We start from the raw sequence: 15,610 nt of genomic DNA, 5'->3' as shown, positions 1-15,610 counted from the left end.
AGTCATGCCGGCCACATGACCACGGAGACGTCCTCGGACAAGCGCTGGCTCTTCGGCTTTGAAACGGAGATGGGCACCGGCCCCTAGAGTCGGAAACGACTAGCACGCATGTGCGGGGGAACCTTTACCTTTACCTTTACCTTAATGAGTAGGGCAAAAATATCCTCTTGCTGCCAGCCTTAAGAAACTGCTGTCATTCAAATTAGCACTCTTAGCTGAACAGTAGGGGCGGTCCTCGGCTTACAACAGTTCATTTAGTGACCATCAAAGTGACAGTGGCACTGAAAAATGTGACTTACGACCATTTTGAACGTTTACGGCCTTTGCAGCATCCCCATGATCATGTGATCAAAATTTAGATGCTCGGCAACTGCTCATACTTACGACAGTTGCAGTGGCCTGAGGTCATGTGATTCCCTTTTACGACCTTCGGACAAGCAAAGTCAATGGGGGAAGCCAGATTCACCTAACTTGTCAACTGCAGTGATTGATTCACTTAACAACTGTGGCAAGAAAGGTCATAAGATGAGGCAAAACTCAAATGTCTCACTTAGCTACAGAAATTTTGGGCTCAGTTGTGGTCGTAAATCGAGGACTAAGTGTAGTTTATGCTCATGAACAACTTTGATTGTTTAAAATATCTTGTGTACCTGGACTCCTAAGGTCAAACAACGGCATTCCTAATCTTTAAAAAAGTATTCCCAATTTTATAGCCTTCTTGGAAGAATCTATACTACTTTTGAGAATATTTTGCTTCCTGTTAATTTTCTTCATGTAAATATCATTTTATCTGTAACTCAAGTTTTATTTGCTGCTAAGAAGCTCTATATTTTCCCCGAGATGTTCCTTAATTGTGTCTTCAGTATATGATAATTCTAGGGCTAATCTTTGTTTGCCAGTTTGGAATTTCCTGTGCATGCCTGGCACTAAAGACACATAAGCAGGTAAGTCTGCCTTTCTGTCCGAGTTTCATTCAGTTTTTCTGGCATATTTAGTCTGCACCGAAGCAAATTTACTTTCAAAAAACGCCCTTCGTGTTTATTCCCATCGTTTAAACAAACAAAGGGACAAAAAAATGGAGCAACTTGCAAGATATCCCAATCCCATGAGCCAGGCTGAGGTTTGTGACTTCCACCCCATTTGCTTTGATCTCTTAGACCTCTGATACAAATAGAGATGCTGAATGTGGAAGTTGTGATTTGGCAACTTTAAGGAAGGGAACTGTTAAAACCATTCCTTGTTGGGTCAACAAAAGTATAACCATAGGGTAAATTTCCTCTTTGTTTTCCAAGCTTAGTAACAGGAAGACTTTTTTCTTGGCCCAAGCAGCATGTTAATCTTGCATTTGTCTCTGTGTACTTGCGTGTGTGTGTATGTGCACGCTCAGCATGTCCTTCAGCCCAATTGTGTAGCTGTTTCATTGTCTACCCAGTTTAATGCACACACACACACACACACACACGCGCACACACACACACACACCACTGAGTTTCCAGCAAAGGTTCAAGTTGCTGAAAAGATCGGTAGATTAAACCTCATCCCGTCCTTTCCCAATAGTGTTGTTGCATGTTGCATTCACACGGTACCCTGAATCTAATACCTGGGTTGTGAAATATAGTAGTTCTATTCATGGAATGCGCTGTGGCCAAACAAATCACATTAAGCAGAAGATCAGATTGGTTTGTGTAACATGTTAAGGTAATGACTGACTTCCCAAAACATAATGAACAGTAAACTACTGAACCACATTTATTCTAACATGTGGGTGGAACAAATGCAGTCAGCGAGTGTGCTTACTTTCTTTACATTTAATTTCACTTTTGTTATTTGATCCAATTAGGTTTAGATTTTGCGCAAGTGTTCCATAACTTCCTGTTCTTCAGATGCATTAGACAGTTCCCGGAATTTCTTGTGCTATAACCACTTGGAAATTCTGGAGCTGTGCAATGCATCAGGAGGAAGACAGGTTGGAGAATATGCCTGATATGCTGTTTCACAAACATTTCCCTCAAGGTACCTAAGTCATACAGGTGGTCCTCAATTTACAACCATAATCAAGCCCAGAATTATGGTTGTAGGCCGTGCCAGTTGTTAAGCAGGTCACCATGTGACTGCCTGTTTTTGCGTCCTTTTTTTTTACTTTGAATTCAGATCATACATAGTCCTGGGGAAGTCTGCTGTAAATTCAGTTGCTAAGGGACTGGTTGTAAATCGAGGACTACATGTAGAAGATCAAAATTCAGCTTCCTTGGCTATACGGACAAAAATTAAGAAGCCCTTATGTCACGTCACTGAAAATTCCATTTTATGACACTGGCTTTCCAAGTCTTTCTCTCTCTCTTCTTCCAGGAAAGTCTTTTGAACAGTACCTGGAAATTACTGAATGAAAACACCAGGATATCATTGGAAAACAGCTTAAATTGCTGTGGGTTATTCAACAACACTGAATCTGCTGAGCTATTTAAGAGCGATGTTGACAATTGCAGTGCAGTAAGTGTACACTCTGGGATTCTTTGCCTTATGGATGAGATATTTAACTTGTAAAAGATATATGCTCTAATTAAAGAGGTTTAACATGCTGGAAATGATAAGTAAGGATTAAGGTGCACTTGAGGCTTTGAGCATCCAAGGCTGATACAAATCAGCTGTAGCACCCAAGATAATTTTTCAAAATGAGGTTCCTACTCACTGGAATTTGGCCATATCTGTGGCTCAGTAGGGATGCGGTGGCTCAGTGGGTTAGGACGCTGAGCTTGTCGATCAGAAGATCGGCAGTTTGGCGGGTCGAATCCCGAGTGTAGACATTTGGAATTTTGAAAGTATGCCTCATATTCACTAATTTCTGCTAGTACAAAGTATATATTTATCAGAAAGACCTTCCTGCGGGCCCAAAAGTCTATAATAATGAGAACGAAGCATCGGCACTCATGGATGGATGCCAGAATCTGAATTCTCCTCCCCTGAACACATTGTATCATACACAATTCCCTCCCTTAATTACACGTCGTAGATCACATTCTCCAATTAGTTTAACATGCAAAGTTTCACTTCCTTTCTGTAGCAGGGCCATTCCTTATCTTATTAAAACAACCGAGTTAGCATTCTTCTCTCCCCCCCCCCCCCCCCCGGTTCATTGATTGAAAGCAAGGCAGTTTAAAGGAAAAGGCTGCCTCTCATATTGTCAGAGCAAAAACATCCAATGTTTGCAGCGTTGACATATGTAGCATGTGTATGTGTGTGTTATGTGTATGGGTGGATATATTCTCTCTCTTGAGAGCAGGCAACAGAATTTCATTTTTAATGTGTGCCAGTGTGCCTACAGTAAAAAACATGACTTAAATCTATTGCTGCATTAAAAGATGAAGCTGAAGGGTACTGCCTTCCTTTGCAACATGCTATCCTTCCTTTTTCAGGAGCTTTGTTTTCAAGTTAATTAGGACTAAGCAGCTTGTTGTCCAAGACATTACCTTCTAATCCATAAGAAATGGGTTTGTTCATGTAATTACTTTATTTATATACTGTCTATTCCCAAATACTCTGAGTGGTTAACAGTCCAATTATAAAAGCAAATGACATCCAGAAAGGGGAAAAAATAGTCCCAAATTATACATCAGCAAAAATAACAAAATCAGAAATATATATAGAAAAAAGAAAATAAAAATTCATGTAGTTGCAATCCTCACCTTATTCAGAACAGACAGGAGTTGTTGTGCTCCCCCAATTCTAGTTACTCCATATCATTCACAAGTGCAACCAGTGCAGTTTCCATGCTGTACCCTGGCCTATAACTTGACTACCTAGAGTCTAAATAACATTTTCTCTAGATTCTTTGGATTTTCAGAGCCACTATTTTCTCTAGAATCCTTCCTAGATTACAGATCTAAATTATCCAAATCCTTCAAATCAAGTGAAAGTTCTTTGAACAGAGGGCATACCGCACCCTTTTTTCCCCAAGGTTACAGGCATGGGGCCTTACTTGGAGAAGAATTTATTACTCTTCAGATCCAGCTTTCTGCCCCTTTATGGGATAGGCATCCAAATAAGAAGCGGTGAAGCTGACATCCCAGATATTTCCTCAAGGTTCAAAATGATCCCAGGTCATATGACAAGATAAAGTTCAGTCATCTCCATTCTCCTACTGAAATATAACTGCTCTGGAATCTGGTTGGCTATCTACAAAATACCATAAGAATTCCTCAGAGTAGCCATTGAAATGGTTGTGACTACTAAAAGGATCAAGTCAGATTTATTTTTATTTATTTTAAACACTCTGCAGCCTCCATTAGGCCCTTGGGTTAATAGGCCTTTCCCCACTGAGGTGGTGGTTCCATCGTAGAACTCCCCACCAATCAAACAGCAGGTTCTCCACAACAGGCAAAGGTCATGGGTCAGATCCTATTGAGACAAAGTACAAATCTAACGTGATTTTTTTCCCATATGCATTAGGCCCTGATACACGGGGTCAGGTCCATAATTGTCATGGCAGCCATTTACTCCTGACCCGTACCATGAACCTTGTCAAGGAAAGGCAGGCTGAAATCTCCCAAAACTACCAGCTTGGGGGACTCTTACTTCATTTCCACCCCAGCAATGAGGTCTATTAGCTCTGACATGGTTCCTGCTTTGTAGGAGGAGGAATGGTAGAGGAGGAATAAACTCATTCAGCTCAAACAAGGATTGGTGCCTGGCTATTTGCACAGTAATGTCACTTGATACTGCTAGAATCTACCTACCTTCCTGCATGTCAGGACTCTCGCTAGTTGCAAACTCAAAATCTAAGATTGGCAGCTTTCCAAGAGAAGAACACGACCTCCTCCTCCCACTTAGGTTTCAGTGATGCAAACGAGAAGTGTCAGGCATCCTTAATTTATTTATTAAACTAATTTATATATCTGCCCGACTCTCTCATATACCAATTTTAATAGATATTAAATAATAATGGACAGACCTGTCAATAGCAGCAGCCAGAGCCTGGGTTCCAGCAATCTGGCTTTTAGAATGAGAGTTGGAAGTTGGAAAAGGGAGAGTGATGACTGAAGATATCAAGCATTTCTTTCCTGAGTGTGGTTCATCATCACCCTCTTGCCATACTCCCCTGTTGCCTGTCACAACTGTAATCTCATTTCTCCACAATACTCCCACACACAGTGATGATGATTAGGGGACTGGAGGCTAAAATATGATGCTGAACTGTTGCAGAAAAGGATATGTCTGGTGCCAGGGATAGGCAACCTTGGCTCTTTTATGACTCGTGGACTTCAACTCCCAGAATTCCTGAGCCAGCCATGCTGGCTCAGGAATTCTGGGAGTTGAAGTCCACGAGTCATAAAAGAACCAAGGTTGCCTACCCCTGGTCTAGGCTAACGAAGAGAAGAAGCAGGAGTGACATAACAACAGTCTTCCAATATCTAAGGGGCTGTCTCAAAGAAGAAGGGTCAGCCTATTCTCCAAAGAACCTTAGGGCAGAATAAGAAGTAACAGATGGAATCTTATCAAGGAGAGGACAAACCTATAGTTAAGGAGAAATTTCCTGACAGTGAGAACAATTAATCAGTGGAGCAGCTTGTCTCCAGAAGTTGTAGATGCTCCATCACAGAGGGTTTTCAAGAAGAGATTGGACAGCCATTTGGCCAGAATGGTATAGGGCACAGGTCTGCAACCCGTGGCTCCGGAGCCGCATGTGGCTCTTTCAGCCGTCTCCTACGGCTCCCAGTCCTCTGCCATGTGCAGTTAAAAAAAAAAAGTGGGACTAAAAAAGTTCAACCAATCAATTCAAATATGTAGGGTAAGTGCATATCTCGCCTTGGCTCCACTCTTCAGTCAAACCCTGTTCTGCACATGCGCGCATGTACACGCATGTGCACACATTTTTTGCAGCTCCCAGTTTTTCCTTTTGTGAGGGAACCGGTTCCGAGTGGCTCTTTCACTGTTTCAGGTTGCTGACCCCTGGTATAGGGTCTCCAACATGAGCAGGATGTTGGACCAGAAGGCTTTCAAAATCCCTCTTATACTGTTACCTTTACATTCACCCTGGCTTATATCCCCTGATGCAAAAAAAAAACCCTCTGCCATCTATCACAGAACCATAATCAACCACAGTAACCACAGTAACTGTGAGCTGATTCAACCTCCCCAATACCCCATTCATTTTCTACTATGTCCACAGCACACCTACATATCTAGCCTCCTCCCCATCTGCTCCCACAACCTATTCTCACTGGAGGCAAGGAGCTAGTCAAAAATTAGATGCCCTATTGACTAATATGAACCTCACCCAAATTCTAGACCCAACAACATCTCAACAGTTCTTGCGTTGGGGGGAGGGCAACTCTAAAGGAGCTTCATGTTGATGAAAGCTGATTTCTAAATTGTTCCAAGTCACATTCTTGTTCTAGTCTCTCTTCAAAGGTCCAAATCCTTTTAAAGAATCGTTCTCTTCCAAACCAGCCTCCAGAGCAATGCTGATGGTAGAGCAAGTTCTCACATCAAAGTCCAACTTGCAACTCACACTTACTACTGTACCATCGGTTGCCAACTCTGATCACCTACAACTACCACAGTACCTTCTTTGGTGGTCCTCTTGGCTTCTGCTGTCATAAATTTGGGCACCCCAGAGATCAATAAGGAAACTTATCCAGTACTTGAAATTAAGCAGCCCCCAAGAGACTGAGAAAGAGTCCCCTAGGGCTAGGTTGAAAATTCAGGTTGTAATGTTGTATTCTGTTTTGAATAATATCAATAGGTTCATTCTTAAGACAAAAACCGTGTTGCTGTGTTATTTATGAATCCATATAGTGTACTTTCTGTAGTTTTAAAAGTATTTTTCAAACCAGCTCATCTTATTTAGAGCAGACTAGCAAGGATTAAATTCAAAGCAGAATACATACGGGATGTGAATTCCCACAAGCATTTTTGATGCAGCAAATGAGTATGCCTGAAGTGCTTCTTCCAATGTGGTTCTGTTCAGACGTGCTGAACTACATCTTTTGACAATGCTGCCAGGGTGTTGCACAGTTGAGAGTCAATTTTGGCAGGACTCTGTCCATTGTATTTTATTTATAAGTATGCAACTTTCTTCTGTGTAGAAATAACTGGGTAGGATCATCTGCTATTTCACCGGTTAATGGCTCCAAAGGAAGAGCAATCCAATTTCTAATGGGAGTCCAATTTTTGATTGCTGCTAATGGTGTCTGCAAATTGGTAAAATTTCTGGTTGTCTGGAGAATACAGAGTTACACTGCATTTTGTCACCTCATGCAGCTGTGCACAAAATCAAAGTCTGGATGCTACAAATGTGGTGTTGTGCTGATGGAACATGCAGATGAGGCTTTGAAAATCCTTGGTGGAGTTGGACTCTTCTTCAGTTTCACAGAGGTAACCATGTCTATGAAACTAAACAAAAAGTAGGGGCTACTTAGCCTAGGTCATTTAAGTCCTTCAAATATCCCCTGATCTCGGGGAAAGATTTTATTTACTTATTTGTATCCTTGCCTTTATTATTATTAATATTATTATTTACAAATAACTCAAGGCGGCAAACATATCTGGCATTTCTTCCTCCTCTTGTTTTCCCCACAACAATCCTGTGAGGTAGGTTGTGCTGAGAGAGTGTGACTGTCCCAGAGTCACCCAGCTGACTTTTCATAGCTAAGGCGGGACTTGAACTTGCGGTCTTCTGCTTGCTAGTCTGGTGCCTTAACCACTACACCAAACTGACTCTTGATACAACTGGTGGGAGATACTTAAGTCATCTGAGTAACATTAAAATCTAGCCCTTTGATAATTACACATCCAGGATAAGCTATAGTAGTTCTCACATCTCTAAAGGTTTGGTTGGATAGCTACTTTTTAATTTAGTGCTGAAATGGAAAACAATATTTGAATTAATTTGGCATGCTGAGGCAGGGCGTTTTAGGGCTGACAAAGAAAAAAAGACTTCTTTTAGAGCAATGGACCACAACTCCCCAATTCTCAGAAAAGATCACGTTGCCAGGAAAGTTCTATGAATTTAACTCTGAAAAGGGTTCTCACCGCATGTTTGAAAGAGACAGCTTTGATCAGGGCAAACCATTTCCTAACCGTTCGTAAGATAAGCATGTTGGGATGAAGGAATGAAATTTTGTACAGTAATTGGATTTTCCCCTCCCTTTTAGATCCTTGGAGTATGGCTTGCAATGCGCTACAGAAACCAGAAGGATCCCAGAGCTAACCCCAGTGCCTTTTTATAGTTCTCCTACCATTTTCCAGGTTCCCTTTTTAGTTAGTCACTTCTTGCTTATTTAAGACCTCCCATTTCCATCACTCGGTTGCCGACGGCTCTGGCAGGCCCTAAGGAGGGTGAATTTTGCCTTTATGCCAAAATGCTGATTGGATGAAACAGCAAAGCGGAGATCTCATCCATGACATGAAGCCTTGGTGGCATGTGGCAAAGGGATCCAGTACTGGAAGAAAAAGGCAGACATTAGTTGGTACCGCATAAGATAGTGAAAAATCATTTTGTTGACTCATGTGATTGCTGCTCCATAACTACAATCATTCTGGTGTTTTTAAAATTTTTGCATTATTGTACCCGTGTTTTTTTTTAAATAAGATTTTTCCCTAAAGCTGCTTCTCTCCCCCCCCCCGCCTCCCCAAAAAAATTTGTCTTCATCTTGACAAGGTAAAGTGTTTTGTGTTACCTTTTAAGCAGCAGAGGCAACGATTGCCCCATAAAATTACTTTCACCTGGTTTGCCAGCTCTTCCCAATTTGTGTTTCCTACGGTCAAACGCAGTAGACACAAGTGCTAAATAGGAAGCAGCTCTGGGGAAAGATTTAGTTTAAACAAGCATGATGATGTCTTATTTTAGGATTATTGTTGTTGTTTTTTACAAGCGGAAATTGGAAATTTATCTAAATTCAGAATTTACAATCATATACTTAGGCTGCCTCTTTTTAAAGGAGGAAGGTCGTAATCCGCCTAAAACTGACTGGAGAAGTCACTTGCTCATAAATAGTGTAATCACAATTACATCTTTAAAACATCTTAAACTGGCTTGAAAATGATTTCACTGAAAACTTAACACACCTTTGGAACAAAACGGACTTGAGTGATACCAGCCTGAGATTTGGATTCCAAGTTCCTTTGCAATATTTTTTTTCCCTGTGGTGGAGGATTAAGACTTGAAACTGTTGTATGCTGGTGATATAGGTATGTGTTCAGTCGTTTCCCCTATATTCAATGGTTGTGAGTAAGGATGTATGTGAGGATCTTAGCTAAACCCCATTGGGGATTCCATTGTTTGAACACTAGCCTGCCTATGTAGTAGCCCCCCCCTTTCCCCCGCTTCCGGTTTCAGCCCGCTATAATTCTCATATGCAATTTCTTTTGTTCTATTTTTAACAAGGGAAGCTGCAGCTGAGCACAAGCATGTTGTTGCACATTAGCACTGGGCTTTGTATAGTATTAACTGATCTAGATGGCAGCCTAGGAAAGAGGGTTGCAGTGCTGTCGGTCACTTGTCAAGAAAGGTACTAGTGACACTCCGACAGAGGCGCCCTTTCAGAGCCAGATCTTTTTGAGGACAGAGATTGGAAGGACCCCCGGTGCCTTCCAGACGAAAAGCAGAAGCTTGTTCCCTTTCGTGGGGAAAGAAAAACCGGACTGCTTTCTCTTTGATGAGTTATGAATGTCTTCTAGTGAAACCTTGAATGTCTTATATGCTTATTACACGCACCCAGTACTATTTATTTATAGATTAGGAAAGGTCTCATAATCCGTGGCATATTTTGCAAACAAAGTATTTCATTATATAAGGCAGGGGGAAATAGCTTGGCAAATTCTCCTCAACTCCTAAAGCTACAGGCGGCCTCTGAGGTTATCATCCCGGGTGTCGCACAGTCTTAAACGGCACAGGTAAGCCCCCAAAGCAGTTTGCTGCCTTTTGGAAAAACGGGTGTGGATTGAGAAAGATGGACCTCTCAAAACTGCGTTTTTGAAGCTCAGATTACAACTCCAGTCAAATGTTGAGATGGGAAAAGTGGGAGAAGATAATTGTAAACATTTGATTTACGTACTCCGTCCTTCTGAGGCTCATAAAAGAGGGATGATAACAGAATGCAAATGCGAACGAATGATAAAATTCCGAAATCATCATCAAAAAAAAGCAAATAACATGGTAAGAAATGCCTCTTTACAGATTTCCTAAATGCAAAAATCAGGGGGAAAAGGTGGCCATTTGCAGCTCCCAAAGGAGCATTATCTGAGAGTAGTACCCCCCAAAATAAGAGCTGGAGTGAGTTGCACAAGGGAGACATCAGGAAGAGAACCTGCCCTCTAGATCCCAACAACTGTAAAAGTGTAAATCAGGAGACAGATTCTAAGCCATTTCAAGCTGTAAAGGTTAACATTAACCCCTTAAATTACGCTCAGAAAGCAACTGGCAAGCCAGAGAACTTTTAGTATAGGTACCATGTGATCCTTGAATCCTAGCCGCCTAGTGGCCGCTTTTTGGAGTAAATGCAGTTTCTGTACAGTCTTCGAGAGAGTCTTGATGGAAACGTTGCAGGAGTTAAGATGTGAAGTAACAAAACATTGAAAACTGTCATCAAACCTGGCCAGCCTGGGAAAGCTGCAATTAGTTTAGACGTAACTGCAAGGGTGCACCTCACCTCACCTGGGAATCCAGTGACATTTGAGGCTCGAGGAGTACACCCAGTCTGGGTACTTGCTCTTTCAGAGAATGTGCAACGGTATCTAAATTAGGCTGATCTCGGTCTCCCATCTTCGGTTTCCCATTTGAAAACTCATCTGGATTTAATTTCAGATGGTTCCTCTCCATCAAGTTTCGTTATTGAATTGACAGTGTTCAAAGGAACTAGTTTCTTTCTCGGAATTGAATGATAAGCAATAGAGCTAGGTTAACATCAGCTGGAAATGCCCTTCCAAAACACTCTCTCTCTCTCTCTCTCACACACACACACACACACACACACACACGCACGCACACACACATGCACGCACACACACACACTCAGGGGTTTTCTCCTGACAGCATAGAGCAAGAGGAAGCCTACCAGACACCAAGAGGCAACCCCAATTAATACCTTCTGGATTATAACCATGGTAAAATGAGATTCCGATCTTACCCAATAGTCTAAAGAAAGTCTACCCTATCGTCCACTACACGCTGTAGTGGTGATAGTAAAAGTGACAATGTGTCAGGACCCACCCCAAACCACGTCTTAGGAAGACAAAATTCTTGGAGTCAAATCTATTCCAAAAAGAATCTTTACTATGACATGCTTGGTTGTAGGAATGAGACAGGACTTAATATTATTCCACGAAGTAAACCCTTATAAAGAGTTCCCGGTTTAACCCCCCTTAACCCCCATTTGGTCAGTCCCCCATCCTTTCTCTCGTCTCGTGGGAAAAAGGAACTTAGGACTCTTCCTGTTTATTGCTGTCTTCCGTGACAAAAACCAGATGCTAGCCCCCCCCTTTTGTTTCCCCCGTTCAAAAGGCTTCTCCTTTCCTTTGAAATGCCTATTGCCGGTTCAATACACATCTATCCTCTTCTCTTCGGGAGATGGCAGAATCCATAGGATATGTTTGAAACATTCCATTTATGAATATGATATAAATGGATTCTGACACAATGGGTACAGAACTGGTAGGGCTATACTCGTCCCATCAAAGTTCCAGAAGAGCATAGGACAACTTGCTATGGGACAAGAGTTACACTAATATCAAAGAACTGGTGGAAGAGAATCATTAAAGAAAGAATGCAAAAGGAGGAATGAAATGGAATGTGAATGACAAAAATTAAAATATTTTTTTTAATTTTTTTTAAAAAAATAATTGAATAATTGTAATTGTAATTGAGTTTAAATAATTGTTGAATTGTCCCATGGCAAGCAGGCTGTGGTGAGTTGTCCCGTGCTGAGTTGGCCATGCTGAGTTGATTGCGGCAAGTTGGCTGTGGCAAGATGACCGTGGTCAATTGGCCGCTGTGAGATGGCTGCAGCAAGTTGTCCCATTTCATTCCAGAACAGGTGAAACACCCAGGTGACCCAATCTGGCTGAAAGCTTGATATTCATCCCAGGGGAAAAAAATCAATATTATTTAGCTGCATCTAGAGCTGCAGGACTACTACATTCTTCATCGCTATACCATGAAATGGAATATTGAGTCTGGCCTGTAATTCTACAAGCCTCCTGGGATAAGAGCGTGTTTCTGCTATAAAAGATCTTACAATGGTTACCATTACGTGCGAGGGCAGACATTTTTAAGCAGGAACTGGATACCATTTTTAGCAGCCTTTACACACTGGGCAAGGTGCTTGGCAGTCTACCTAGCTGCGTTACTCACAGGAACTGATTGAAGCAATTCAACATGCACTTTATATAAGGTGGCAAGTGAAAACTGGATTGTAGCCATGATTTTCTTATCCTGTTTACCTCAGAGGAAGGGCTAGATAGATGCCACCATGCATTAAACACATAAAATGGAGTTTGCAGGCTATTTCTTTCAATCCACCTTTTTTGGCCTTGCAGTGATGGTTGATGGAGAGGGTGAGGGAAAAACCTATCAGAAAAGAGCAATTTTGATGTATTCAGAGCTGCCTACAGCTTTAGGATCTACATACATTTTCCATCATGTACACATGGAACTGCTCCTGTTGTGACAGGCAATTTAAATAAATTCATTTCTGTCAAATGCAGACCTTTAGCGTTTTTCTTTAGTACTTGCTACTTTACTAGCTGGGGGATAGGAATGGCAGCAGCATTAGCAAGGTTAGGTGGCGATACATTCCGGTAAAGCAAAATTTTCTCTAAGGCAGGGGTGTCAAAACCTGCAATGTCATGTGATGTGTCGTGACGTATCACAACTTTTTTACCATTGCCGGCAATGGGGTGGGCGCGGTTTTGGTATGACACATTCGGCCCGCAGGCCGGCAGCTTGACACCCCTGCTCTAAACTATACCATCCTCGTTGTTGTGCTACAAATAAAAAAGCAGCCTTCTGACAGAAGTCGACTGCTCTACTAAAAACTGAAATCTTTTAATGTTAGAGCTTTTGAAAATTCAACCCTACTTCACTGTTCCTCCTAGTAAGGAGTAGCGGCATCCCCCTTTGACTTAGAGCTAATAAAGAGGCCGACCAAGAATTAACCCATGGCACTGAAGGGCAGGTGGCTTCCCTGTGATCTATTAGGAGCCAGTAGATTGGCCTTACTAACTCAAACCTTGGATTCCTACAACCCAGCATTCTTATTTTGTCAGGCAATGGTGAGGGGTCCTCCAGGAACGTAGAAGCCAAGTAGGAAGACACCATGGCTTTAAGCTTATTTTTCACCCTAATTATCAAACACCGGGATGTATTACAAACATGTGATTGATCCTAAAAGGAGATTGTGGTTTCTAACCAGGAGAAAAGGTCTCTTTTTACTTTACAGTAGCCCTCGAATTACAACAGTTCGTTTAGTGACAGTTCAAAGTTACAACGGCACTGAAAAAAGTGAGTTATGACCATTTTTCACATGCCTATTGTGGCATCCCGGGGTCATGTGATCACCTTTTGTGATCTTCTGACAAGCGAAGTCAATAGGGAAGCCAGATTCACTTAACAACCCTTGTTACTAATTTAACTCCAAACTTAACAATTGTGGCAAGCAAGGTCACTGGGGCAAAACTCACTTAACTGGGGCAAAACACAACAAATGTCTTGCTTAGCAATAGAAATTTTGGGCTCAGTTGTGGTCATAAAAGATTACCTGTACTTTATTATACGCTGCCTATCTCACTGTGTAAGTGACCGAGTGGCTGCCAAGTAAAACGATTAAAATCCTTACCAAAATTAAAAGGCAGAGGGAATATTTTCAAACTACCAACCATTCCCAGGGCTACATACCACTATTGCAGACATGTCAAACACAAGGCCCGAGGGCCAGATCCGGCCCACCAAGTGGTTTCATGCGGCCCGCGAAGCCATCCTGGAAACAGTGAGGCCCCCAGTGCCTTGGCCCTGGCCCAGAGACCCTCCTTCTGCCAGAGACCCTCAGATCTGTCCCACTCCTGCCCAGGCCTCCATAGGCACCCTTGATGCGAACGATGTAGAGCTGGCCATGCCCACCCAGTAGGCCATACGCACTCTAGCCACACCCACCCAGTAGGCCACACCCACCCGGCCCCCTGAGGGCAACCACAATGCTGATGCGGCCCTCAATGAAATTGAGTTTGACACCCCTGCACTATTGGGTGCCCATGTCAGCAATGCCAGATTTTATTGCTCTTCCAGAAGACCAGATGAGTGGGGGCCAACTTCACCTCTTGGGGGGGCAAGATATTCCATGGGGCAGGGCAGTGGGAAAAAGGCTTTTCCTAAACTCCAGGAGTCAAAATTCTTTAGCTGATAGGGTCTGTGACATGCCCTTCCTTCTGGACTGGGTGAGACGGGTCATTCTAATTGGGTCAAGACAGTTCCTCAGATAACCTGGCTCCATGCCATAACAGTCCTACCCAACTCTCTTGAATTGGACCCAGCATCCAATGCAGCTCACACAGCAGATGTGTTACACACACAGCCCTTACAGCAGAGTTCCCCAACCTTTCCGGCTTCACAGGTCGTGGAGGGCGATCATTCTGCATGAGCTCAGCTCCATTTGCATGAGCACACACGTGCTTGCCTGCTGGTTGCACAAGTGGGAATGTGAGTGCTTGCCCCCACTTCCGCAGCCTGGTTCCGAACGGCTCAAGGCCTGGTAGTGGGCCTCGGCCTGAGGTGGGTGGGTGGGATACCTCTCCTGGACCTAGAAGTATCCATAATGCCTGCACTGCTACATTCTGAGCCAGCTGCAGCTTCCACATACTTTACAATGGTAGCACAGTGAAGAGTATTGTAGTGGTTCACATGGGGGATGACCAGGGAATGAGTGAGATATCCCGGAGAAGGGACAACTGGTGTACAACACAAAGTTCAACACAGGCCCTCCTAGCCATGTCTGCTACCTGCTCCTTGAGTAGCAGTCATGAGTCTTGGAGGACCCTCACGTTATGCACTGGGACCAGCTGAGCCAGTTCACTCCCATCCAGGATCAAAAGATGATAAAGTCCCTGATACAGAAGAACTCCACAGCCACTCTGTCTTCCCAGGGTGTAGTCGAAACCTGTTGTTCTTCATTCAGGCCTCCAAGGCACCACAAAAGAATACCCGTGGCATCCCCTAGTAATCAGGGGTAGGCAACTTTGGCTCTTTTATGACTCGTGGACTTCAACTCCCAGAATTCCTGAGCCAGCATGGCTCAGCTTGGAAACCTCTCCCTTTCCCCTCAGCATGGCTGGCTCAGGAATTCTGGGAGTTGAAGTCCACGAGTCATAAAAGAGCCAAGGTTGCCTAACCATGGCCTAGTTCATGTACAATTGAGCATCATTCAGCTGCTTATGATACCTCATCCTCTGGTGATGGGTAACTTCACCCACTGGTTTCATGTAGATGTTAGAAAGGAGCCAAGACAGCACACATAAAGCCAAGAATAGCAACCGAAAACGAGAGCAGGTTCATCTATGATGCTTAAAATATACTTTGGCTTTGATTCTGCATTTCCTTACTGAAGAAAAGCTCAGTGATAGC

General features: G+C 42.9%; 1 protein-coding gene across 2 annotated transcripts in view; it reads left to right on the top strand.

The window, feature by feature from the left end:
- TSPAN31 (tetraspanin 31) overlaps positions 1-12,697 on the top strand; it is a 28,154-nt gene extending 15,457 nt beyond the window's left edge. For both annotated transcript variants that reach the window (XM_081319915.1, XM_081319914.1), the window contains exons 3-6: positions 864-944; positions 2,350-2,490; positions 7,261-7,374; positions 8,154-12,697. In XM_081319915.1, coding sequence (XP_081176041.1) covers positions 864-944; positions 2,350-2,490; positions 7,261-7,374; positions 8,154-8,228 — 411 coding nt within the window. In that variant the 3' untranslated portion in view covers positions 8,229-12,697. The remainder of the gene's footprint in view (positions 1-863; positions 945-2,349; positions 2,491-7,260; positions 7,375-8,153) is intronic.
- Positions 12,698-15,610: the final 2,913 nt, after the last annotated feature.

This window comes from Vipera berus, assembly GCF_964194415.1.
Source record: "Vipera berus genome assembly, chromosome: 2".
Lineage (NCBI taxonomy): Eukaryota > Metazoa > Chordata > Lepidosauria > Squamata > Viperidae > Vipera > Vipera berus.
This window is presented reverse-complemented; position numbering and strand designations above follow the sequence as displayed.